The sequence below is a fragment of the Sciurus vulgaris genome (assembly GCF_902686455.1).
Source record: "Sciurus vulgaris genome assembly, chromosome: 10".
NCBI classification, from domain to species: Eukaryota; Metazoa; Chordata; class Mammalia; order Rodentia; family Sciuridae; genus Sciurus; species Sciurus vulgaris.
In genome coordinates this window covers 138,341,831-138,369,061 of record NC_136470.1, presented here as the reverse complement: position 1 = coordinate 138,369,061, position 27,231 = coordinate 138,341,831, and the positions used below count along the sequence as shown (strand labels likewise).

The 27,231-nt window shown below is 49.5% G+C and overlaps 1 protein-coding gene across 2 annotated transcripts in view; it reads left to right on the top strand.

The window, feature by feature from the left end:
- The window catches only part of KCNAB1 (potassium voltage-gated channel subfamily A regulatory beta subunit 1), a 365,851-nt gene that overhangs the window by 207,375 nt on the left and 131,245 nt on the right, over positions 1-27,231 (top strand). For both annotated transcript variants that reach the window (XM_079101118.1, XM_079101119.1), the window contains exon 2: positions 19,591-19,634. In XM_079101118.1, the coding sequence (XP_078957244.1) occupies positions 19,591-19,634 (44 nt within the window). The remainder of the gene's footprint in view (positions 1-19,590; positions 19,635-27,231) is intronic.

Genomic DNA, 27,231 nt, shown 5'->3' with positions numbered 1-27,231 from the left:
AGCAAAGATGATTCTCTAAAATTCTTTTGTTAGCTTTTCCTCCTTGTTATAGTAACTAAAACTACAAATGTTATTTCAAAAAGTGTTCTAACATTTCTGTAGGATTATACTAGAATAGTCTACAGTTTCATGTTGTTTTTTGTGATTTGAAGTTAGAATTTCCCTTCAACACACATTTGCTGAAGATTCACTCTGCCCCAGCCCCACACTGGGGATTAAGTTGGGGGAGGTAGGAGTGGTATTTACCCCTACCACTGAGATGCGGGGGAAAGGACTATTTTTGTTGTTTCCTATAACTAATCTTATTTTTTCCAAGGTTTCTATTCTTGTTGATGGCAGGTGAAGAGGAATTTAAAATATTCCATTCAAAGGTAATTCCTTTCCTTCTGATTTAAGAGAACAAACTCTCCATCGGGGATATCTCTTCCCTCCCCTTTTCTTCTCCCCCAAATGGTGTCAGGGCTTGGAAGAAAGTACTGTGGGAAGTTCAGGCTGCCTGCTTGCTCCTCAGGCCCCAAGAGAGTCCAAGCCCTTGATGGAAACGTAGCCAGCTGGGCAGCACTGCAGGATGACCAGGCTTCTCTCTGCAGCCTGGATGTTTCCTAGCCTTTCTGATAAATTTCTAATCTCTCCTTACCCTCTGGAGAGTTCAACCACAGGGGCAGATGGGGAGGAAGGGACAGAGTGAGGAAGATAACCTGCTTTTGGCTTCTTTTCCTTTAGTCCTCTCCCCAGAAGAAGGAGGTTTCATTTTCCTTCCAGTGTGAAGCTCAAGGACACACAGAGCTATTAACTGAATTAGAGTAGGAGGACCACATGATTTAGTGTCCAAAGTGGGACTTTTTAAAGTAAAGGGGGATCACACTCATAACTGAGTACCACAAGACAGGTATGACCACAGCCTGACCTGGATCACCAAGAAGTGTGCTCTCTGGCTAGCTGAGTCCAAAATCCTGTATCCCCCTTCCACATTTAGGATTCTTTGCTTGATTTTCAAAATCACTCCTCCTAAGTCATGATGCACAGTTGATAAAGCAAGAGATCTCCCAGTGTAAACCTGGTGTGCACAAAGTTCTTAAAAGAAAGGTCACCGTGTGTGGACCAGAGTCCAGTAACCCAAGAACCATTGGTTGGACACAGTCAGGCAGTCATCTCAGCAGCTTCTCCAGTGTCCCATCCATAGACAGAGATGCAGCAAGGAGAGGGCAGCCTTGTAAGCCCTGTGACACATGCTGTGCCCCCACCTGGTGGGTGGGTTCTTCGGGTGCCTCTGGAGGCTGTGGTCACTGTTCTCTCTAGCATGTCAGTACGTTCAGCATTAACTCAGGTGATCAACATAGCCACTCCAATCTGAATATGCACAGAAGTCAAGGAATGAGTCAGTATGAGTCAGAATTCTCGGTCCGTGAAATCATGGAGGAAATGTTCAATCCCTGAGCAGTCTGCCTGGCTGAAAGAGCTAATTTTTGAGTTAAATGAGAGAGATTTCATCCATTTATCCATTCATGTTTCCAGCCAGCCATCCACACCATGTATTTTTGCAGCCAAGAAAAAAAATATGGTGGTCAGAAATGGAGCCAAGAATCAGGTTAAATATGTACACTAGGATGACAGATAAGTGACACGCCATGGGCACAGAATGGCTCAGAGCTTTCTAGAAACCAACAGTCAATCCTCCTACAAGCACACAGTCAGTGTACACTGGATGATAGCTAATGATACGATAATAAATAGAATAGCTAGCATTTTTTGCACACTCACTGTATGTTGGACCTTGGGGCAGAGTCTCTACAGAAACAAATTGTTAAGTCTCTCAACAGTCCTATACAAGAGAGACTGAAACCCTCCTTTTGTAGATGTGGGAGACAAGGGAATAGGTAGCATACCCAGGAGCAGGTGGCCAAGGGCTGCCTGGCTCCGTGCCACTCCCGACACCAATGCGTGCTTGGAGAGTGCCTTCACCTCCTGCTGGCTGCCTCTCGAGGACTTTGGCCCTGAGCGTCCTCTGCTGTGGCTGTGAGGCCCTGGAACCCAGGGGTATGGTCACCACGGCCTCTCAATCATGACCCCCAAGGCAGTGCAATCTGATTATTAGTTGTGTTCCCAGCTGGACTTAGGACTAGGAGAGCAAGACTGTGCCCGTCTTTTCCACCACCTTGCCGGTCCCTGCATACCACACGTCCATCAGGTGGGTCTGAAGGGAGCGAGGTACCAAGGGATCTCACGGCTGCCTCGGAGACCCGCAGGCAGCCTGAGTGCCCAGTCCTTTCCCTGCCTCTCTCCCCGCCCACCTTATGACCTTTGTCAGCGCAGTGCTGTGACAGGATTGGTCTCAAGGAACAAAACTGAATAATGACCTTCCTTTTCACAAAACATCCTCCTCTACTAAAAGTGTTCTTAGTCCATTTTGTTTGGCCACTTAATGGCTAACAGAACTCTTCCAGGAGTTCTGACAGCAGATGGTTTGGTTTTTCCTCCGAGTCTGTCCAGCAGTTCAGGGAACCAAAGGCTGCGTCTCCCCTTCAGTGATGGGCCGTCTGCTGCCCTCTGGCTCCAGCTTCTGCAGCAGCTCCTGAGAGGATTCATTCCAACAGCTTTCGTCATGGTAATGCTGTCCCTAAGGACTGGCAAGCTCTGCGAGCTGCTGCACATAAGCTCTCTCTCCCTAGATCCTCACACCACCTAGAAGCCCATCATGACAAGCCCTGAGCTCTGCACCCCATGGACACGAGGACACTGAGGCTCAGGGAGGATGAGTGGGTAGCCCGTCTCCAAGCGTGAGCTGGTCAGTCCCAGTTCTAGAGCTGGGTGAAGCCCTGTCTTAAAACCAGAGGTTTTAAGACTCCAGCCTCTCGTCCACATTCCCTTGTCTCCAGTATCACAGAAAACCTTTCGCTTTTGGTGCCGATAGAAGAGGGAGGGAGAGTAGCCGTGGCTTTGATGCTGTCCTTTTTGGGGAAATGGGAAAGAAGGGCTTCTGACCATCATAGAGATGAGCTTCAGATTCAGGAGCACCACTCAACAGCCTCACTCGTAGACTTCAGGCAGGCCTGGACGGTTCAGCTCCGGGCGGTGAATGGCACGTTAATGCTGCCAGATGTGATCTGCTCCTCTCACAACAGGCTCTACTGAGTCTCCGAAAAATTGCAAAAAGAATTCGGAGCCCTGCTGAGGCTGGCTAGGAGCTCTCGACCCCTGCAGGGACCGTGCCCAGGGAGGCAGCTGCCGCAGGGCTCTGCCGTCTGTCTGGAATCAGAGCCTTTGTCCTATCCAACCAAACCTGGAAAAGCCACCATCCCACGTCAGGCGGGACCTGGGCAAGAGGAAGCCACCCCAACTACGCCTCCTGCCTCCTGAAGTCCACTCCTGTTGCCACCTGCAGGGGCCAGTGCCCGGAGCTGCCCCAGCCCCTGTGCCCATCCTCAACAGCGCCTACCCTGCTGTGGACCACCCTTGTCCCCTGCATTCCATTTCCTTTATGCAGGTGGCCTCGGCAACTAGGAGAGCTGTCCTGTTTTTTCGGTACAATGACTTTCCTTTTCTCATCCTAAAAGCAATACACCCTTGGAACAAAAAGATGAGAAAATGTGAGGAGCAGGCACCAAGATTCGACTTTACGTCGCCATCCAGCACGACACCACTATTTGTATTTTGAGTGAATTTCCTTCCAGCTTTTTCCTATGCGTTTTGAAAGCTCATATGGCAACAAATTGTATATTCTGCGTTTTTTCATTTAACATGTGCTGATAACACTCTTTAATGAAAGCTTAAGTAGTTACATGATAATCCATCATGCTGACCAGTTGATCTGAATCTCCTGTAATGGTTTTCTTCCTTTCCACATTACAAATGATTACTATAATCCATATGTTTGTGCATGAACCTAAGAGCATATCTTTGATTTTTTCTTTTAGATAGAGTATTAAAAGTAGAAGTATCGGGTCTTCCCTTGGAAGTCTGGACTTAAAACACAGAAGAACATGCCATTTAAGAAGCAAGGTGTACAGGGAAGCAGGGGAAGCGGAAGCCCGAGGCAGGCTCAGAGCTGTAGACTTGGTTAGGAGGCGATGCATGTGGGATTTAATGTGCATACAGGCTCGGCATCAGGGCAGCCATAGGGCCCAGACGTCGGGAACCTCCAAACACGGGCCACCGAACCTGATCCAGTCTCCATCCTCATCTAGAAGTTCTGCAGTGAAGGTTAACCCTCCTGCCGCACGCTCTGTTATCTGCTCTTAGCACACCGTCTGCAGCAATTTTGGGACCGTTCCCATCTGCTCTGGCAGAGAGGAGGTGGGCTGTGCCTGCAGCCTTCTAAGTCCAGGATCCCATCTGTCCCTCCAGCCCCATTCCGCCATCTCTCCCTCACACACCAACTTCAACAGACTGCTCCCTTCTTCTGCCCAAGCCTGTGCCCACCTCTGGGCCTGTGGGCTTTGCCTGGAACTCTCTTCCTCAAGGCCGGTTCCTTCCTGTCCTCCAGCGCTGGCCTCACCCCTTTTTCTGCCTCTCTGTTTCCAGAGCACCTCCCCCTCATTGAAGATACTTGAGGGGCCCTTGTGTGCCGTGGGTCTCCCCACCAGAAGGCGACTCTTACGAGGTCAGGACTGGGTGTGTCTGGGGCACTGCCACAGCCCCGCCCCAGAACACAGGCTGCCTCCCAGTAGGCTCCCAGCAGTCAGTAATCCCCTATGCGATGTGAGTGACTCGTAATGCCTACGTCCCAGCTCCAAGGAGCTCACTGAATTGAACTGCGCTGACAGTACTGCTGATGGAGCCCCCTCCCCAGGTAGCTGCCGTGGCTCTTCAAGCAGCCCGTGCTCCTCAGGTAGTATTCCGGTTTGGAGGTGAGGTGTCCCCCAAAGCTCCTGGGTCAGCACAGGAATGTTAAGAGGTGAAATGACGGATCGCGAGAGCAGTCACCCACTCAGTTGGTCCTGCTGTGAATGGACTGCCTGGGGGATAACTGCAGGCAGGTGGGGTGTGGCTGGAGGAGGGGGTCTCGGGGCTGCCCTGGCGGTACATCCTCCCTGCAGCCCCTCCTGCTTCTCTCTACGTCCTGGCCATCTCGAACTGAGCGGCACTCCTCTGCCACACCTTTCTGCCACGATGTTCTGCCTCGTCTTGGGCCGAGAGCAGTGTAGTTGGCCAGCCATGCCCGAAACTGTGCAGCTGCGAGCCAAAACAGACATTTCCCCTCCCAGTTGTTCTCGCGGGGATCTTGGTCACAGCCAGGAAGAGCTCGCTCACACCGGTGGTGGCACGACCTCTCCCAGCCTCCCCGCTCATCCCGTCCCCAATCAGCCAGGCACACAAATGACTCATTTTCTTCTCTTTCCAAAAACATAATAAAAACAGGATGAAATGGGTCCTAATGAATTTTGAAGCCTTTCGAGTTGTCAATTTCCCTCGGCCTTATTTTCTCCTCCCGTCGTTTCTGGCTGAGGGCTGATCGGGACAGCAGCAGGCTGAGTGGCAGTTCACAACTCCCACCTCTGCGGAGCCGTCAATCAGAGGGAGGCTGCAGAGCTAGACGGTGGGAAGGGGCAGGCAGCGGGGAGGCATGTGTGCAGGATCTGCGGCAGATGGGACAGCTTTTAGTTCCCCTTCTCTGGCCTCTGAAAATGGCCGAGGCAGGCAGGGCCCCTGTCCTGGTCTCAGAGCCCGCTGAGTCCACCTGCACCACTGGGCTAGTTCAGGTGGGCAGACCATGGGCACCAGTGCAGGATGGAAGAAAGAGCCCAGACTGCACAGACAGACACCCTGGCTCCGGCGGCCTGGCTTCACATCTGCCAGATATGCAGCTCCGTGGCCTGTCCTACCCTCCCTCAGGCTCCTCGTGGGTGAAATGGGCACAGGAGGCCTCTTCTGCAAGGCAGTGTGCCTTTGTGCACGTAGACTGTGTAAACCCAGGCTGGTGCTGCCCCCGGCAGGTGCTCTGTACATAGCTGCTATTAAGAGACTGAGCGTAAGGTAAATAACCAGCATGCATCTACCTTTACCGACTAAGGGAAAAAAGAAACAAATCTTTTATGATTGACTGTACTGTTTCACTCCAACAGTCAAAGGTGTGTGTTTTGATTTTGCTAAATATCCCAAGGGATGCCAGGTAGATCCCGAGCTTTACCCTGCTGTGCAGTTTGGCATTGAGCTGTCCAAAAGTCAAGTGTAATTGGAGCTTTTACTAAGTCACCTGTGACTTGGCCACCATGCTATGGATGGACCTGCTTTCCACAGTGATTTCCCTTCTCATCATATGATGGTGCTCCAGTAGGGTATTGATTTCTTTGGAGTCACATCAAGAATTCTCCAATCCAAAGCTACTCTGCTGTCAATACCGGGCTGCATCCTGACATCCTGTCATCTAAATCTTACTTAGGACCAGTTAAGTCATTCAATTTGAATAAAGTACTAGTAGTGATTCTAACCAACTTGGATTTATTACTTTAATTTTCTGGGATGGATTAATTCATCAATGCATAAAGCAAGATTATGTCCCAGGATTCTATAGCTGCCGTGTAGTGATTAATTTTAAAAGGCCTGAAGTCAATTTTAAAAACTGATTTGCATTAGTAAGATTCATGCACCCCCTTCACCTGCCCAAGAACAGGTAGCTCTGATTCCATTTTCAGGAGAATTGCAGTAAGGTTTTATCTTAAGATCCTAAAGAATCCTGCAGTTTCGCGAGAGTGATCCTTCCTCCCTTCCTCCCTCTGGGGCCTGTGGGAAAGGTAAAGTCAGGATTGGCGGGGAGACTTCACACCTGCCGCAGCTGGACTTCCATGGTTGGTGGGTGTCCCCCTGGCCACGACAAGGGCGCACAACTTCCTGCCTCCAGTCAGACCCTCCTCTTGCTGGTCCCCACAGATAGAGTCGCCGATTCCCCACTCTTGAGATGAAACCAACTAAGCTACCAGGAAGAACAAAAGTCCAAAGTAGAGGCTGAAATAGAGGTAGGCCACCCTGGAACTCCAGCCATTTAGAGCAGGGCTCAAAGGACCAAGGTGGGGCAAGTGTCCCTCTGCCTCCATGTCAGTATGGGGCTAGTCTTGGGAGAGGGGAACATGGTCAGTCTCCAGTCGGTGGCCAGCTCTTGATGCAGTCGGCCTTCTGAGTACACTGGTGCTGAGTGAGAGGCAGGGGTCGAGGAAACGCGAGTGTCACAGAAGAGAGGTGGAGTTCGGCGCTGCCCTCAGGAAGCCTCAGGGTACTCCCGCTTCTGGTCTCCGGTCTCACGTTCAATGCTTTCTCACTCTAGTTTTTGGTCAACCCTGGTACTTATTCAGTCCAGAATTTCTAACTCTTAACTCTGTGAGAAACAAGTTTGCCAAGCCGAGTACAGTGTGTGCGTGCGGGTCTGTTTGTCCTTGGCTTAGGGATCCGGTCTAAAGACCCCTTCCCCGGGTTCAGCCAGAAGCCTGGAGCCCCACCTCCCGCCAGGTGGCAGTTCATTGACTTGTAATACGTTAGCTCACTGCTCTCTGACTTGGGTTACCCTGGCATCCTGGGATTTGGGGTTTTCGTTTTCTGCTTTTGTTTTGGTTTTGATTTTGGTTTTGCATAGAGTAAAACTCACTTTTTGTGTTTTTACAATTATATGGGTTTCCATCATTGCACAAAAGCACGCCACCACAGTACCATGTGGAACAATAGTGCAGGCCCCAGATTCCCTTTCTGTGGTCTCCCTCCCGCCCCACCACCACACCCTGGTCACTGTTTGTTTTATCTCTTCCAGAACTTTACATAAATGGAGTCCCTCCCTATGTAGACTTTTGAGTCTAGCTTCTTTCACTTAGCAAAGCGCACTGAGGCACTGAAGCTGCGTTCCTATCATTGTGTGGATCTTAAGACAACAGTCCATTTCTTTTTGTTGCTGAGTGGTGTCCATGGCATGAATGTGCCCTAATCTGTTGGTCTGTGCATCAGCTAATGGACATCTGGGCAGTTTCCAGTTTGGGATGGTTGTGAATAAATATTTGAGTACTTTATTGTCTGAACAGAAGTTTGAGTTCACTTGGGTAAACAGCAAGGGGCAGGATTGCTGAGTCACGAGTACCTGTGCCTTTTTGAGAAGCCATCAGGCTGTATTTGCAGGGTGGGCTGTGCATTTTGCATTTCTACCTGCCCTGCGTGAGATGCATTTGTTCTGTCTGCCAGCACTTATGTTGTGTGTTCATGTATTTTTAAATTTTCATTTTCTTTTTTATCTTACATATTCTAGAAGTAGGTCCTGGTATCTCATTATGGTTTTGATTTTTATTTTCCTAGTGTTTTATAATTTTGATCATTTTTTCATATGTCCATTTGCTATCAGAAATCTTCTTTGTGTCATGTCCATTCAGAACTCTGTTCACTTTTTATTGGGTTTTTGCAGGTATTTTCTTCCTGTATAGTTTGACTTTTCCACTTTTTAACAGTACTTTTTCACAGGACAGAAATTTTAATTTCCATAAAGACTTCTTTTCTAATGTTTTTATGAATTATCCTTGTAGTACCACATCCAAAACCTTTTTGTCAAATCCAAAGTCACAGATAGATTTTCTCCGATTTTTTTTCCTAGAAATTTTAGTCTTAAATTTTATATTTAGGTTAATGATCTATTTTGAGTTAATTTGTGTACAAGATGTGAGGTTGGTCAGATTCTTTTTCTTTTCTTCCATATGGAGAATTGCTGCAAATGTTCCAATGCTGTTTATTGAAAAAACTATCCTTTTACCATTGAATTGTCTTTGCACCTTTGTAAACAATCAGGGAACTTTATTTGTGAGGCCCTTTCTGGCCTCTCAGAATATTCTGTTCCATTTTCTGTGTGCCTCATTCCTTTTGACAACACCACACTGCCTTGATCACTGTTGATCTATTTTAAACCTTTACATCAGGTAGTGTGAGTCTTCCAACTGTGTTCTTTGTTTTCCAATTATTTTAGATATTTTAGTACCTTCACTTTTTTATAAATTTTAGAACCACCTTATTAACATTTATAAAGTATTTTGCTAGGCTTTAAATATGGATTATATTTAATCCATGGATCAAAGTGAGGGAAATCAGCATCTTAATGTGAAGTATTGCGGTTCATGAAGATGGTATATTTCTCCACTTAGTTAAATCCTTTTTATTTCTTTCTTTGATATTTTGTAGTGTTTTGCATAGAGATTATGTCCACGTTTTGACAGGTTTATAAATATATTTCAATTTTAGGATACTGTTATAAAGAGTAGCTTTCAATTAAATTTCAAATTTCATTTGTTCGTTCATTGCTAAGAATATAATTTACTTGTATATACTGACTTTATATTCTACAGTTTTGCTAAAGTCACTTATTAATTCTAGGAGATTTTTTGGTAGATTCTTTGGGACTCTTTTTACATAGACAATTGTGTTATTCACAATGAAAGATAGTTTTATTTATTCCTTTTTAATCTTTATGTGTTTTATTTCTTCTTATTGACTGTACTATGATGCTAAATAAGACAGTGAATTTTAGTAGTCAATCTGAACTCAATAGAATTAAAAATAAAATAATATCTAACTCTGGAAGTTCACATCAGGTAGGTAAGAAGGACATCTCAGACTTTGTCATTTGATCATTCATTTCATCAGAGAAATATTTCCTTGCATCTCTGTTGTGCTATGTGTCACCAGGAAGTCAAGATAAATCATATCATCAAGCACTCTGTGATCTGAGAAAATGTGATGAGATGTGTATACTAGTTATAAAGGCAAAATGATGGTGATGAGGCTGATCAGAGATAAACAGAAAGGACAAGAGGGAATCTGGACACAGAAGAGGAGGTAAGAGCCATTGGGTCATCAGAGTAACCTGAGGGTTTCTGAAGAAATCGGGTTGGACGTGAGGGATGGTGTAGACGGGACCTCTTCAGGATGTGCTATCTGGTTGTGGAGGCCAAAGAAGAAGGAGGAAACAAAGAGATTTCTGGAGTTTGAGCCTCATCACATTTTTAGGGCGTGGGAGGCCCAGAGTTAAGGTCTGCATTGGAGATGTGGATGAGATGACCTGTGGTTGGCGCAAGGTGCTGACCGGAACCAGAGCAAGGCCAGAGCTGAACATGGAGAGAGGCCTTGGACATGAGTCCCTCTGATTCCAGCCTCAGGCTGAGACTGCAAATCCTTGAGCGCTGGCCCTTGCTCCCATCCTCAGATCAGTGACCACAGTCACTAGATGGGCAGGGGGGCCAGAGGAAGGCTTTGCACAGGGACAGAAAGTGTCCTGCTGAGTGGTTCCTAAGCCCTATCCTTCAGTAAAGTTAGAAGCGGGACCTCAGGCCCGTGTTGTTGAGAGAAGAGTGGAAAGCTGGAATGTTTACAGTGTCCTTCCACCCGAGGAGGGGACAGAAACTCACTTGATAGACTGGGGAAGCTGTAGGCAGAGAAAGAGCTGCCCGTGGCTACAGGAGCAGAGCCCGGATTCCAAGCCACGCTACCTAAGCGCAGCTCGCCCTTGGAGCGCACTCACCATGCCAGGCGTGGCCTCAAACGCTGTGATCCCACCGCGCATCTCCACACCCAGCCCGTGAGGCAGTTTCTATTATTATCCTCGGGGAGCAGATGGGGCACAGGAGGCTCCATACGTCTCCCAAGGTGTTGCTGAGAGGGAGGGAGGGAGGTACTTCTGCTCTCAACTACACGCTGCCGGAGTTTTCCAGCAAGCACAGAGCTCTGCTGGCCAGCGTCTTCCGGGAGCGCAACGCTGCCTTTCTGCGGTGGAGATGGCATCAGAGAAGCCACCGTGAGCATCGCTGAACACCTGCAGCCCTGAGCTGGGTGTGGGAGCGTGTGCTGCACTGGACACGGCCCCTGCCCTGCGGCAGGATCACGCGCACCTGATAAGTGACAGCAGATGTAAAGGATACAGGCACACAGAGAAAAGCGACGTTAATGTTCCGTTCTCCTGTCAAGGAAAGTGAAAGGCAAATTCATGCATCTGACTAAAAGCGTTTACCTTTGATTAAGTGCATATTTAAATACCATCCTCCTCCAGGCCTCAGCCTCCCCCACACTGCTGAGTGCTTTGCACAGAGAAAACAGGAGATTCGCCCACAGGCAACAGGCAAGAGAGACCCTTGTGGAGCCTGAAACTCCACTCAGAAGCTTTCTGTTTTACTTGGCCTTGGAGAGCCTACGGCAGAAACCGGTCCTGGCTCTCTTTGCAAACAGACCCTGAGAAGCCTTCACCTCGTCTTTGGAAGTTCAGGCTGGAAAACAAACCCTCACCAGTTGGTGAAAACAACTCTGAATCTTTCAGACCCTCGCTTCTCAGTTTTAAAAATAGTGAGTGTGCGGATGATATTTACCTAGGAAAGTGTGATCCTAGAAGAATCTGGAAGGCAGCAAAGTGTGTCCGGCCCCTTTGGGGCTTTTCCTCCACCCCTCCCATTGGCCCGCCCATCATTTCTTAATTGGGGGAAGCCTGCTTCCTCCTCCACTCTCAACGCTCAACATGGAACATAGCTGTGAGTACTGTGGGTTCAGTCTCCTCACCAGCTGCCTGCAATTCGGTTCAGTGCAGACCCACCCCCCGGGTAAGGGTCTGGTCCCCCGAGGCTGCTCCCACTTCAGATACACATCCTAGCTGCAGCTTACCAGGGTGCCCCCAACTTAGGTCCCACTCGGCTATGAATCAGGGGTTCCCAGGACCCCCTTCTCTTGTTCCATCATTAGCTAGAGCGGCTGGGGGAACCCAGTGAAGTTGTTTACTGTTTACCTGTTTATTGTAAAAGGGCACAACCCAGCAAGAGCAGGTGGAGGAGACGTGCAGGGCAAGGTGGAGGGGGCTGCAGGGGCAAGCAAACCCCAGCTGCACCCCTCCACAACCAGGAGCTCAGCAACCAGGAGCTTCTGAACTCTGTCCTTTGGGGGCCTGGAAATGCCAAGCCTCTAGTCACATAGCTAGGGACCTGGAATCCAGCCCTGTCTTGAGGCTATCCAGGATCCCCAGACCTCATTGTCAGACAAAAGGATGCTCAGGACCCCTGAGATTCCACAGAGACCAAATAGACATTTCTGATCATGTAAGCTCATCTTCCGTCTCTCCCAGACATTCGGTGCTTTCGGCTTTGTTGCTTGGTTCCTCCTCCACCTCCCTCCCAGTTGAGGTAAGAAAAAGCTCTAGACCGCTTTCATGGTAAGGTGTGAATGGCTGCTAGTCACTTACACCTGGCTTCTCAAACCCCGACCACAGAGGGTGTCCAGAGCCACCCAGAAAAGCCATTGGACCAGCACTACACATCTCTGCGACAGAAAACCTGTTCGACCATTTAGGAAGAAAACATTATTTGATGTAAAACAGATCTAACTTGAGGTGGAACATGACATGGTTGAATGAATGAGTCACGTGGAAGTCACCGAGGATGTATCGTGTGAGGCAAACCACCTCTGGCTGAGCCCTGAAGCCCTGGCGTTGGGGGATCCTCTCCTCAGTCCGCTGCCCTTAGAGGGTAGGCAGTGGGCAAGGACCTGAATGGGAGGCCTGGCCTGGAGTCTAGGGAGTCTCGTCCAAGTATAGGTAACAGAAGCAGCAGAGCTGAGTTTGGAAGAAAATCCACCAAGGGCCTGAGAAATGCTTTTTTTTTTTTTTTTTTTTTGCAGTACTGGGGATTGAACCCAGGGCCTTGTGCTTGCGAGGCAAGCACTCTACCAACTGAACTATATCCCCAGCCTGAGAAATACTTTTAACTTACTAAAATCAAGTCATTAAGAAGGGATAGTAAACATGGACACTGTTACTACGTTGTGCATATTTTAACTAGCAGTAGTGGACTACTGCACATTTAACTTTGCGTTTCAAAAACTTTCCAGAATTGACTTCCCTCCAAGTTTGAAAAAAAAAATGCTCGTAAACCCACATTACATTGTGACAGATGGAAATACCTACCGAGAGGCGTTTTGTAGCAACTTTTCATCTGCATGTGAAATTCTTGATGCATGAATCCCTCTGGCAGTCCTAGCATAGCCTACAGACTCCTTCTCAGGGAAAAAAAAAGACTATTAAATACATAATACAAAATATTCAGGATTCCAATTAAATTGAAAAACAGTTCAAAATATTTAAAAGCTATATTTGCAACCTAGTAGTAATACATGCAGCTCCTTATTAATGTATGAAATAATAAGTTCCAGGGGGTGGGTTCAACACAACAATTTCCAAGTGACTGTGACTGTAAACATTGTGAATGACTTTGGGACATCTGAAGCAAAGGTGATAGAATAGAAAAATATCTGTCATTCCTATAGGTGGCAAAGTCACAGGTGCGGTGAATACCTCTGTACTTTCTCACCTGTGTTCTTAATTGAAGGAGATGCTAACTCTTAGTTAAAAGTTGGTGACAAATAAAGATATGTTTCTTTCCATACAAGTTCATGAACCCTTAAAATATATGCCCTTGAGACTGAGACTCTGAAGACTGAGTTAACAGATTTCCAGCTCTGACAATATCCTGGGTGCTTGTCGTGGGATCTGGGTGACGGTGGGTAGGCATGTGTTGGGAATGCACCAAAACAAAGGAAATCAGTTGAGAGAATTTATCGGAGGAAGACACGCTGCACCCTTGCAACAAGTGGGGCGGGCATGAGAAGGGCATCTACCTACTGACTCGGCTGGGGCGGGGGGGGTCTAAGCTTATGTCACATCTGAGTTCTTGGATAGCTTTGGCAGGCTTTTTACCAGGAGTGGTTTATGCTAAGCAAGGGGTGATTGACAAGTTCCTGTACCTTGCCCATAATGCTTACTGCACATGCACCAAATGTGTGAGATGCGAGTAATACGTATGAGTAATAAGTAGAAGATTCTCCCTTTCAGATTATAATAGGTCAAACTTGGGGGGTCTCTACGCATGCCTATTGGGAGGTTGGGCAATCTTTGAAAAACATTCTGCAGGCCTTCTCTTTGTTCTGGTGATCATTTCCTTTGCTGCAAAATTTGATGTGGTCCCAATGTGTCAGTTCTTATTTTTGTTTTCTGTGCAATAGGAGTCTGTCTTTTCTTCAATGTCTGTTTTGGAACTTGAATTGTGAGTCAGTTGGCTCTAGATGTATGGACTTATTTCTATTCCATGAGTCCGTTTTTGTTACTGTGACTCTGTAGTATGTTTTGAAACCTGGTACTACGATGCCCCCAGTATTGCTCTTTATGCTCCAGATTTCTTTGGCTGTTTGAAATCTTTGTGCTTCCATATGAATTTTAGGATTTCTTTTCTAGTTCTATGAAAAAGTAATTAGTATTCTAATGGAGATTGCATTGAATCTGTATAAACTTTTGATAATACTGCCATTTAAAAAATATTAATTCTCCCAATCCATGAACTGGGAGGTCTTTCAATCTTCTACGTGACTTCCATTTTCTTTAGTGTTTCTTAGTGTCCATTACAGATGCCTTTAACCTGCTTAGTTAGGTTTATTCCTAGATATTTTTTTTCTTTAAGCCTGTCATGAGTGGGATTGATTTCCTGATTTATTTTTCAGTGAGTTCATTATTGATGTATAGAAAGCTATTGATTTTTGTATATTGATTTTGTATTCTGCTACTTTACTGAATTTCTTCATCAGTTCCAAAATCTTGGTGAAATTTTTAGGGCTTTCTAAGTGTAGATCATGTCATCTGCAAACAGGGATAATTTTACTTCCTTCTGTCCTATTTGTAACCCTTTTATTTCTTTCTCTTGCCTAATTGCTTTGGCTTAAATGTCTAGTACTGTACGGAATAAGAATGGCAAACGGACCTCCTGGTCTTATTCCAGATTCTACAGATAATGCTTTCAGTTTTTCCCCTCAGTGTGAGTTGGCTGTAGGTCTGTCATGCACAGTCTCATTCTCTTGAGGTTTGGTCCTTCTGTACCTCATTTACTCAGGTGTCATCTGCTTTGCCTCCCCTGCCTCCCGGGTTCTAATGATTGCAAAATAAGTTACAAGCTACATTGTAATCCAGGAAGTTGCAATGTCTGAACACAAACCCAGTCACCCAGAATCCTACTAAGAGGATCATTAAGTCAAGGAAGAAGGTCTTGCAAGGTGCAGAGGCAGCCCCCTACCAGATCCAGTCCAGTACCCAGAATTATGCAGATCAAGGGGTGATTTTGGATGTCACAAGAAAACAAGTAAGACCTAGTTAGAATTTACAACTTGCAATGCCTTAAATCTTTAAATCAAAGAGTCTGAAGAATCCTTTTCTACTTTGTTGCTACTTATAGACAAGAATAAAACAAGTTTCCTGGGCAACTTGCTGTCCGCCATCAAAACACATGGCTAAAGCTTTTATGTGGCCTGTGGGCTCCAAGTGGGTCATTATTCACTTACCAACGGTGCTGAGCAGCTGTAATTCCATTAAGTTAAATGCCGTTGCCATCTGAGTCACCTTCACGGCGTTGACATGTGCATCCCCACGCAACCGTCAAAACCAGCGGACCAACAAATGAACGTGCTTTTGGTTCTGGACTTTTCAAGACAAGTTAAATGCTAATTTATTTTTTTAATTTGTTCTAATTAGTTGTACATGATGGTAGAATGCATTTATACATTTTGATAGATCAGACATAAGTGGAGTGTCATCTCCCATTTGTCTGATTACACATATTGTAGGATCACATGGGTCATGCAGTCGTATATGTACATGAGGTAAAAATGTCTGCTAACTTATTTTTAAACAAACCCCAGGATTGAGTTAGGCATGATGCACAGCAGAGTGTGGTTTAGAGAGATTGGCAAGATGCTTCAACGTGAATGTGAGGGCAAGTGATGTGACGCTCTGACCACGTGAACCCAGTCTTTCTGCCATCCCACGCAGCCACGGGAGCTGCTCCCATATGGCTCCAGTGCACCCCTGCTGCCTCTACCTTGAAATTGGGGATTTTGTCCTGTGTGACGAGCTGCTTCTTGGTAAACACAAAGCTCATGTTTTGTCTGGCTGTCCCTCTCTCTTCCCAGCAGTTTAGAATTGTGAGTAATGTCTAAGAGGCACACATCCAAAAGCAAGCAATTGAGAACAACACATTTGGGCTGCTAATCTTCTGCTTTTAGCATCCTTGATTTGGGAGAGAGCTGTGAGCTTTGGAGTGGCATCGATACCGTGCCGGGGACGCTTGACTCCAGTTCTCACTAGGCCATCATCACTGGAAGAGCAGAGAGCCTGGTGGGTGCTCCAGAAACTAGGAATGACATCCAAGGCCTCTGCCAGGAAACTAGCCATGAGCGCACAGAAGCTCAGCCTCGTCTGCTCGGAGGGGCCGGCCTGCCTCCCGAAAGAGGAGAGACCCAACCTCCCTCTGTCCAGAAGCTCCAGATAGCTCTCCTGAAGCTGCGAGGGTTAGAATTTCCAAAATGTGACTGACAAAGCCAGTGCCCCATGCCCCCAGATTGGTGTCATTCATTTCTAATATTAGCCAGGAAGCATTCATTTCAGGTTCACCTAGGAAAGAGGAGCTTTTTATTTTTGAGTTGAGCAGAGCAGATACTAAAAATGAACACAGGGAGACTTGCTTCTGGCACATCTGATGCAGATAAAATAGGTGAACCTGTGCGGCAAGACTATTTTGAATCGAATGGGAAAGGAATCTGATCAAATTGGAAATTTGATGTGTTCACGGGGTTTTTAGGTAGCCTCTCTCGTGGGCACACCAAGGAACTAAGAAATAAAATGAGATCGTGTGAAGTCTGGTTGTAGAACGTCACACTAGATGAGTGTTTGTGAAGAGTCCACGTAGGTGAGACGAAGGTGTGAGGGGAGGGGAGGCAGCTCAGCAGGATCATAAACTTGGTCCTTACTCGAAGGTTCGGCCCCATGGCTGCCAATGGTATGCTTTGGACTCGTTAGGTCACATGCATGAGGCATTGGGCGTCCATCATCCAGCGGAGCTTAAATAGGTGACAGCAGCTGGACTGTTGCCACTTCTCTCCTCAGTACTGTACTGACCCCAGTGGAGGCAGGAAGACGTGGAGTATCACCTGGAGGCAGGAAGATGCGGAATGTCACCTGGAATAACAGAAACAGTGCCAGGATTTCATGCCGGGAACCGAGGAAGTTCCTCCTCCCTCTCCATCTGCAGAATGAAGGGCACCGTGCGTCAAGGGTGCTTACGTCACCCACGTCTGGCAAGGGGACTTGTGCCAGGATGGAGAAGGGCGATGAGAAGAATGACCAGACGCCTCTAGCATGGAAAATGCCTCCGGTTTGAAAGTGAACACGTGGGTGTAGCCATTCTGTCTAGAGGAGGAAGACACTTGAAGAAGGAACTAGGTTATAAAGGGTTAAAGGAATAAAAAGACCAAGGCCCCAGGTGGGGACCTAGCACCAGGGCATCAGTATTTATTTGTAATTTTTTTTTTGGGGGGGGTGCTGAGGATTGAACCCAGGGCCTTGTGCTTACAAGGCAAGCACTCTACCGACTGAGCTATCTCCCCAGCCCCTTTATTTATAATTGAACTTGCCTTCCACTTCAAATTTTTCTCAGGATTTTGTTCCAGAAAAGTTGACCTGTGTGTTTAAACAGCAGTGTGTGTGTGTGTGGTGGGGGGGGGGGGGGGAACACCACATTTATCTAGTTCTTGCTACTTTGCAGTCATTTTTGCTGAGTTCTCAAGTCCAGTCTTCCAAACCGAATGCTGAGTGATCACTATCGTCTGAAGTCATTGTTACTGTCATAGAAAAATAGGGCAGGTCCCCCAGCACGGGTGCTGAGCTGTCCCTCCCGAGTACCCAGGACACGCGCTTGCCTTGTTTAGCTTGTTAGAAAAACCTCTTGACTCCAAAGCCTTTGCCTTAGGACCATCTCCCTCTGTGTTCTGCACCATCGTCCCTCCCTGTTGGTCTCAGAATCACTGAAAGATACTAAAGTTGAGTGGAAACTCTCATTAGGTCCTTTTTCCCCATGACAAGCATGAAGTCATGCAAATACAAGCCTGTGCAGCCCCCGCCAGCTACGCGCTCCCAAAGATCTCCCTGTGGGATGCACCCCAAGGCTGTCCCTCACTGGACTTGAGGTTTCCCAGGGCGGAGGGCTGCCCTTGCCCCTCTGCATCATGGCACCTGGCTTGCTGGGACATGCCGGCCTCTTGGGAGGACTTAGCGAGTCCTCATTGCTGAACCTCTCCAGCTGGAAGACGCCCGTGCTTCACTCTGTTGTTTTTGACTTGGTCATTTTTGTTCTCCCCACGATAGAGCTTTTGCTCTAGATTCCCATCTTAAAATCAGCAGACTTTTAGACCACAAAGAATGCCTTCTGCTCACACAGGCTATGGATTTCTGAGCATCTGCTAAAAGCAAAATGTCCTATGAAAAGCATTTTCACAGGAGTCCAATTATTTTCCTCCCGCTTAGTAGCTTAGACATTCCTCACACACCCATTACGCAAGTCACCTTGCAGCTGGAAGCCTGGGTTGATCTGGGGGAATTTAGCTCCCCATCTGTTGGAGGGTCACAGAGTCGAAGCCACCAAAAAGCACCCCTCCTCCTGTCTGCTTACTGTGCCACGTGTCAGCCCACAGGAGCACGTCCTGCCCCTCAGTGGTGAAGCTGGGCCAAGCATGGCCACCCCATCTTACTGTTGAAGAAACTGGACCCCAGGAAAAGAACAGCCACTTCCCAAGCACTGGCCTGTTGTGACAGTGGGTCAAAAGCCCAGGGCCTCCAACCCTTGGCATCAAGATGCACTTTTGACTAAGCCATGAAATTACACCTGTGGTTTTGGTGGCAATTTAAGGACAGTCACCATAAGCAGGAGAAAGAAGGCTAGTGCAGGGTGAGGTGCTAACGGCTCTCTCTAAAGCTGCCCACCTACTCAGGCGAGCCGTGCCGCTGGCCAGAAGCTCCAGGGGCTTTGCTCTGAGGGGACAGCAGGAGGAAAACTGCATCCTGATGAGCGTGTTCCATCCCAGAACAGGGAGGCGCTGTCCCCAGGTCACAGCTCTTGAGTTCTGCCTCTCCCGCTGGACCCCACCCTCCCAATGTGTCTTCTTCTGACATCTGTCAGTCACAAGACAGAAGGACGGGCCATATCCGGACCCCCTCAGGTGTATAAGCGAGTGAATGCCAGAATAGGAAGAAAAATAAGCTTCTTTTCCTTGGTGAACTTTTGGGGATGAAAACAAAACTGTTGAGGAGGGAAAGGAGACTCGTTGTGAAAGGCCGTTGGTCCCCATGGCACTTCAAGTCACCTGGTGTTTAAAGTGGAATGTGGGTGGGTGACCCCCAGGGGCGCTGCGGTTCTCCTCTGGAGCAGTGCTGTGTGGTGGGGTCACTTTGTGGGTCACGGGCCACGGGCATCTTGGAAGGGCCAGCGTGTGTCCGCCTCCATGAGGGTACTGGAGGGTTGGTGGTGAAGCCTCTTGCCCTGTAGGAACCCATGTTCTAGAAGGGCAGAGAACAAGTTAGGATAGGGATCATCCTGGGCGGACATTGGGTCCTTGAGCTGAGCTGGCCAATCCCGAGCGTGCCGATCGGAAGGAGAGCTGCTCGCCCAGGCCGTGGGGGCTCTGCTTCCCCTGCCTGGGCACAGAGCCTGCCGCGTTCCCCATTCCCCGTTAGGCTGCGGTTCACCCCAGGAAGCGATGACCATGTGTCGCTTTTCTTTTTTTTCATTGTAGGAATCTTGGAAAATCAGGACTCAGAGTTTCTTGCTTGGGTCTTGGTAAGTACTCGGGGAGTCTCCATGGGTGGCTGGAAGGTGGAGGCTGGGGAGTGGTCAGGGATGTTGGTGGCTCCAGTGGGTCCAGGCACAGGTGAGGAGGGGGCTGCCATGCTCCCCTGGAGCCTTCCCCTGCCCAGCTGGACCCTCAGCCTCTGCAGGCCCCAGGAGCCACTGTGCCAAATGGGGCCGGGCAAGCAGAAAGCAGTCTTGGAGGAGGGCCCAGTGGTGCCAAGGACCCCTAGAGGCACCTCTGTGCTCCCCTGTACCCCAGGCTCACCTGAGTTTTTTCTATCCCCTTTCCATTTGCCTGACTTGCTTACTTATTTTCCTACATCATTATATATTTTATTTACCTTTATAAGTACTGGGGGAGAGCAAGGTGAGATACATACCCATACGTGCATACCGTGAACGTAGATTAATAAATAGCAGAACTTAGTCCTGGAGCTGAGGGCGAAGCTCAGTGGTAGAACTCTTGCTGAGCATGTGCAAGGCCCTGGATTCCATCCCCAGCTCTGAAAAAATAATTGTTATTCCTCACAGAAAATGTAAATCCTGCAGCTGGGACAGCGTAGGGTGACCTGACATGGGGCAGTCTGAGTATGTGGGGAGACCTGAGGAGTACGGCTCCCCCAGACCTGGGCAAAGTCAGCCAGCCTGGGAAGGGCAGCCTCTGGGGAGGTGGGCAGAAGTGGACAGCTCACGGCAACGCTCTGTGGGGGCCTGGGAGGTGTTCTGCTGGGGTCTGCGTGAAAGGTGACAGAAGTCCAAGGAGGCTCTGAGATGTTCTGCCTGAGCAGAGGAAAGGATGGAGCCTCATCGGAGGCTGAACTGAAATATTAAAACCTAGCAGATGAGATGTGGAAGATGGGAGAGGTCAGGGAGGAGAGAGGCCAGATCCATTGTGGACACATAAAATTTGAGATGCCTGTTAGCCATGAAAAGTTGTCAAAGAAGGAAAGGGACATATGAATCTGGATTGTAGAAGAAATCTGGGACAAATACGCAAATCAAGGATCGTTAAAGTGTGGCTGCTGTTTAAGTCGTGATTCGCTGAGACGAGAACTCTAAGAGGGAGCTCAACTTAGACCACTGAGGCAGGTGATCCGAGGCCCCAGATTTCCTACTTTGAACAGCTGGGAGATGAGGATGAGCTGGCAAAGTAAACTGCACCGGTGCGGAAGTAGGAGAATCGGCAGAGAATGAAGTTCTGGAGACCCAGGAGGTTGGAGTGCCCAGTCCTGTCAAGTGCTGCTTCTAAATCTAGCAAGACAAGGGCCAAGAATGGGCTGTCCGGTCAGCAGCTTGGAGACTACTGATGGCTTTGAAAAAACCAGGCTTGGGAGGAGTAGAGGTGGAAGTATAATTGGAGTGAGCAAAGAAGGCTGGGAGCATGGACTCTGAGGCCAACTGGGGGCTGGGGTGTGGGTGGTGAGGAGGTGTCTTACTGAGGCGGTCTCCTCTGGCCACCATGTTCTCAGTGGGAATCAGAAGCAAGGTCGTCACAGTTGGAAAGGGGGAACAGGGCCCTGGAAGTTGGAAGAGAGAGGAGAGAAGGAAAGGGGAAGGGTGAGCCAGCTGGGCATCCATCATGGCAGCCAGACAGCCTGCAAGTCCTGCCTAAGATTCCAGGCTGAGGAAGGTGAAGTGAGACCATCTCCTGGTTGTGGGTTTTCTCTGCCATGCACGACCACACAGGTCCAGGTGGGGTTTTATAAGGTAGGAAGGAGAAGGGAAAGAAGCTGAGGGTGTATGGAAGGCTTTAGTACAATGATGGACCTTGGATCTCGCTTGGGATTGGATGAGGATGAGAGCCAGGAAAATGATCCAGGAGCTCAGACCAGGACACTGAAGGATGGTGGCAAATGGCTAGGACCAAGGAGTCCTGGAGGGGCCGAAGGACTGCAGGAGTGAGCTCACTGGAGAGGCATGCTCAGAGCTGAGGGTGTCCCTGGTCCTGCCATGGTAGTGAGGATGTCCAAGGAGAGGCTGGGTTGAGCTGAAGACCAGCAGCGGTGGGGAGGAGGGAGAGCAGTTGACAGGAAGGGGCCGACGAGGGTCTCTACACTGCCCAAGGGCAGCAGGAAGGGTTGGGGAGACAAAGAGAGGGCTTAACTTGGACAGAGAAGGGGCGTGGCCGGGGAGCCGCCTGGGTCCTGAGGGCAGGTCAAAGCTGGAGTGCCAGACACAGACGGCTGCGGCTTCTTCCTGCTGGTGTGACCTGGGAGGTGACGGTGACCTTTGCTCACCCAAGTGTAAGGTCGTTTGACATTCACTTAGTTTATGGCTCTGATCCTGTTACTGTCTAGTGGAACTGGCAAGACCCTGGAGACCCCTTATCAGGAACAATCTTTCCCTAATTTTTTTGAGAATATGCTTTATGGTAAATAATCATGCTGTACTCATTATTGAAAGAAACTACCTAGAAATATGAATTTAAAATATAGTGAAAGAAATGTAAGTTATTAAGAAATTAAAATATAAATTAAGACATAAAAATATAAGTTGAGAAATCAACAAAGTTCATTGGGCACTTTTCTTAGAGTTGGTAACTGGGATGGAAAATAGTTTAGACAATAACTACATGTAAAACTCAACCAAAAGCCCTTACCACGGACGAGCTCAGGGGCCCTGGAATGCCTGCTGGAAATGTGTTCCAGAGGGCCGCTGGCAGTGTGTCCTGTTTGTTCAATGCAACGGGTGTGAGCTGGGCGCTTTCCCAGGCTCCTGGGCAGTGTGTCCTGAACCCGGTCAGAGCTTCAGGCATTCTGAGGCCCGGCCACCTCACCGATGCTGCTGAGAACAGGCCGCAGAGCCGACCACTGAACAGCGCCCTTTGGGAATGTCCCTGAGCCTCCTCTGTGAGCCAGAGACAAACGTTCAGACTTAGACCACGGGTGAGGCTCTGCAGCCCCGAGCTGTCCAGCCCAGGAGGAGCCAGACACTGCCGAGGCCTGGATGTCCGTTGGGTCCTGGCCCGTGTTCATCTGAGGCTGAACTGAAGTAGTAAAACCTCAGGGTAGGCTGGGAGCAGGCAGCACAGCCTGCTGGCATAGGAAAGCCCGGGTTTGGTCCCCAGCACCCAGCACACGACAGCAAGACCTCCAGGCAATCGAAAGACCAGAGACGTCTTCTATGGAAACTTCAAAGGTCGGAGTTAAAGGTGACAATCTGGGCGTCCTTCTCTACTGGAGGAGAAGCTAGGAACTAGGAACTCTGTGTCCTTCCAAACTTTCTTTTCTTCTTCTTCTTTTTTTTTTTTTTTTTTTTTTTTTTTTTTTTGAGACAGGTTCTCCCTAAGTTGCTTAGGGCCTCACCAAGTTGCTGGGGTTGGCCTTGAACTTGCCATCCTCCTGCCTCAGCCTCCCAAGCTCTGGGATTACAGGTGTGTGCCACCACGCCCAGCCGTTCATTCCTTCTTAAGCAAACACTTGTGAAGTCAGGCACCGCGCTGGTTCACAGAGGACCCAAGAGGAAGACGGCAGGGACCCTGCCCTCCATTCTCTCACAGGGTAGTGGGGACAATCAGCGGGCAGAACCCATGGCAGTGTTTGACAGGTGCCATAGTGGAGACCTAGGGTGAACCCAGCACAGGGTGGTTCCTGGGGGACTTGGGGTGGCTCTGGGGGAGGCACCCTGGACCTGGACTTGGCGGAGTGCAAAGGGAGGGAAAAGGCCCAAGACTGGCAGTGACACAGGCCATGCCTGGAGGGAGACGCATGGAGGGGACTCAGAAACCAGGACGTCGGACGTCAGGTGTCAGGGAAGGGGCCGGGGAGGCCGCAGGGGAAGCAAGGCCTGGCCACCAGGCCCTCATGGCCTTGCCGAGGTGCTTAGCTCGCCCCTGAAGCTCTGTCCTCCCGCCTCCCGGGGTCCCAAGCTCTTGGAAGGGCTGTGGATGAGACGGAGCAGGCTCCTCCTTCCTCTTCCTTCCATTGCCACAGCTTCCACCAAAGTAGCTCCACTTTGTCATCATAGTTTAAATTTTTAACAACCGACTTTGTTTTTTAGAGCAGTTTTTGGGGCACAGCAAAACTGAGCAAAGACTGCCATTGCCATGCATCCCTTGACCCCACACACACAGCCTGCCCACTATCGACATCCCACAGAGTGGGACATGGGTCACAATCGAGCATCCGCGTTCACATGTCACCCCTAGTCCACAGCTTGCACTGGGGTTCACTCCCGCTGTGTGTTGTAGGGGCTTGGGCAAATGTGTGGTGAGGGTATCTGCCATGGTGGCATCAGGGGCAATGGTTCTGCTGCCCAGGGCTCTGCCTCCCTTCCTTCCCTTTCCTGACCACTAGAAGCCACAGATCTTCTCCACCTCCACGGTTCTCCTTCCTCGACTCCTGTAGTTGGACTCTTACAGGCTGCAGCCTCTGAAACTGAAATTCGTCCGCAAGTGGCTTCTTCCACTTGTATGTACGTTTACGTTTCCTCTGTGTCTTTCCACAGCTATATCGTCCTTTTAGTGCTTTATATTACTATGGGGGTGGTATCCTCTGCCAGGCTTTTGAAGGTTCTGAAACCTTGCTTTCGTTTATGAAGGGCCGTTGAGCTTGGATCAGGACTGGGACGTGGTCGAAAGTGTTAGCAGTATTTTCTGGCCACAATGTGAAGCTCAATTAGAGGGGAAGGCCTGGGACTAGAGGCGGGAAAGTTGTGTCAGTCAGAGATGAGCTGTTGGTGTGAGAGACAGAGGAGGAAGAATCAACAGGATTGGTGGCCTGGAGTGCAGAATAGGGACATGGGGGTGGACGAGCTGAATCTGCATGGGCAGGAATCCTCCAGGAAGCTGCGGGAGCACTGTTGGGAAGTGGTGAAAGGCCCGTGACCTTCCAGCTCCAAACAGCTGGAGAACAAGGGAGCTGGGGGGACTCTGGGCTGCCAGCACAGATCCAAGAACTTCCAAGGGTGGATCCATGGCCGTCACTGAGGACAGCTGGGAATACAGAGGACAATGTTGGGACAGGTTTGGGACACTTGCCTTGGGCTACAGCCTGCCAGACTCTGTTCCCTGAGAACAGAGGCCTGTTTTTTTCTACCCACCTGTTCTACCTCTAGCAGGTCACAGTATGTGGCAAGCAGTCGGTTCTTGAGTATATTTATTGAGTGAATAACTGGCAGATAGGGTGTGGCCTGGATCTAGGCCTGGAGCAGAGAAAGAGCGTGTAGCCTCTGGCTCTCTACCCGCCTCAAGCTGTCCCTGCCGCAGCAGGGACGCGTGCACCTCAGGTTCTGCTCCTTCAGGCAGCGAGGGCAAGCCTCATCCTCAGAGCACCTAAAGCGTTTTGCAGCTTGGAGAACCCACGCTGTCTGTCTCTCAGGAGGTGTTTCTCCTCAACTCCAGCTGCACAATGGCATCACCTGTGGCTTTTAAAGGTGCAGATAACCAGCCCCACCACACCTTCTGAATGTGGCTTCTTGGCGCGGGTGTTCCTGAGGGGCTGCACTGGTGGGTAGGAGCAGAGTCAGGGTGGGAGCCGCTTTCCCGGTTGTTAGGAGATGGAGAAATCTGAACTGCCCTCTGCAGAGCCAGTGGCCGCAGACCCAGCAGGATGTCCACAGCCCTGAGACTCCCGGGAGGAGAGCTGCCCAGCTGGGACAGACCTTGGGACTTCTCTGGAGCCAACAGCGTGGGAAGATGGTGGGGGGGGCAGGTTGAGTTGACCCCCGCCCACCATTCGATTCCGCCAGCTGGACCAGGCTTGCCCTATGGACCCCCAACGGAGGTCACCGTCCAGAGCAAAAGCAGAAATCTCAAGAATAAACTGGGGGCTCCCTTTACTTGGTGGCTTCTGTGCAGAATGTGCTCCTGGCTCCTCTCCCTCTGCCTCCGAGATGCTCCCACTGTGCTAAATATTTTGACACCAGGAGAACATGACATTAAATATTTAACACGGATGGCATCCTTTTTATGACACCCTTCGTGATTTCCATGTTTGTTCCTAAGGCTGCTGTAAACGAGTCCCCTCACCTCTTATAGCAACAGTCCTAAGTATTTATAAAGTGCCTTCAGACACTTGAGAGACCATTTTCAAAGTGCAATCTCTTTCCTTAAAGAGTTTTGCAATTTTTCTGCATAACGCAAACAGAGTGAACTATCTTAAGACCAGAATACCCACAGAATTTAAGTGGTGCATGAATATTAAACATACCAGAGAGTTTTAGGCTTGTCACTCTTCCTGGAAAGTCTAACTTGAATAAATGCCATGGTGCATACACATTAAAATGAGCAAGCACTGGTATTTTTACAAAACAGGCGTTAAGTGGAGGTTTAATGGCTAAAATACTTCTTAAGAATTGCTGGCAACGTGACTGCCATGAGAATTGCCGCCTCTGCTCACAGGACCGCGTTAGGAGTGAAGGTATAGCTGGGTGGCAATGGCCGCCTGATATTCCAGAGTGTCAGAGCTGGAGCTCAGAAGAGAACCCGGAGAGGAAAGGAAGGGTCTGAACAGAGGGGCTCAGTCGGCAACCCCGGCACACTCTCGCCATGCGCCCACGCCCACGCGCACACGCCCATGTGCCTTGCCGCAGCCACAGAGGGATGAGCAGGGCTAACTGTGATTCAGAAAGAAACAAATGGCCGGAAACCATCAGGTGCCCGGGAGGGAAGGTCCTCCCCGGGCCCAGATGCAGACAGCCTGCTGGAACCAATAGCAGTTTGTCCACGGTCTCACTAGAGTGTCACAGGCATGAGAGAATGAGTCCTTGGAGTCACCAGTTCCTTTAGAGAGGAGGGGACGAGAATCAGAAAGAGGGTCGTTGCTGATCCAGGGCCCGTGGTGGAGAGAGCAGCCTCCATTTCCCACCGCCACCAGTGGCTCGTCCCCATCGCCCCTCAGCTGCTGCCTCCAGAGCACACAGCCAGCCCCAGCTCTTGGCTCCCTGGCCGGCAGCTTCCTCCTCCCGCAGAGAAGGGCCGCACTGGACCTGAGGGCCCGTCCGGCTCTCACAGCTGCGCCATGGGCACTCGGCAGATCCGGATTCAACATCGCTGTGATGGGCAGCTGGTTTCAAACTACCCCAGAGGATGAGAGGGTGCGGCCCCTCTCTGGAATTTGGGGAGGGCCGTGACACCAAGCTCTACGGACAGGGCAGGGCCAGAACCCTTGTCTCCGCCCACGCCAGGTGCGCCTTCCCTGGAGAGATCTCCTTGAAGGTGTGCTGCACACCGACCCCAGCCTCCTGTAGACGCCTGAACGAGGCTCCCGAAGCCCGCCCCCTCCTGTCGTGTATTGTCCCAGAGACCCCGTGGTCCCCCAGCTCCTGTGCTCCCACTGAACAAGTCGGTTCACACAGTTCACCGGAGTCAGCCCTGGCCACTCTCCACGTGCCCGCAGGTTATTTTCCTAAACCCCATGCAGCATAAAACCCCAGATGAAAGTTTGGTAATTTCGCTCATGACGCAATTGAGCTCCTCTAACAGTGAGAACAAAGGGGGTTCATTGAAGTGCTGTCCCCCACGCGTGCCTCTGGGGCACAAGCGTGGCAGAGAGCACAGGTCCAGGTAGCGCCTCTGCAGGGGCAGCATGAACCCCTGGGGGTGGCCTGTGAGTTCTCAAGTTTCATTATGTGGCCATCCACGGAT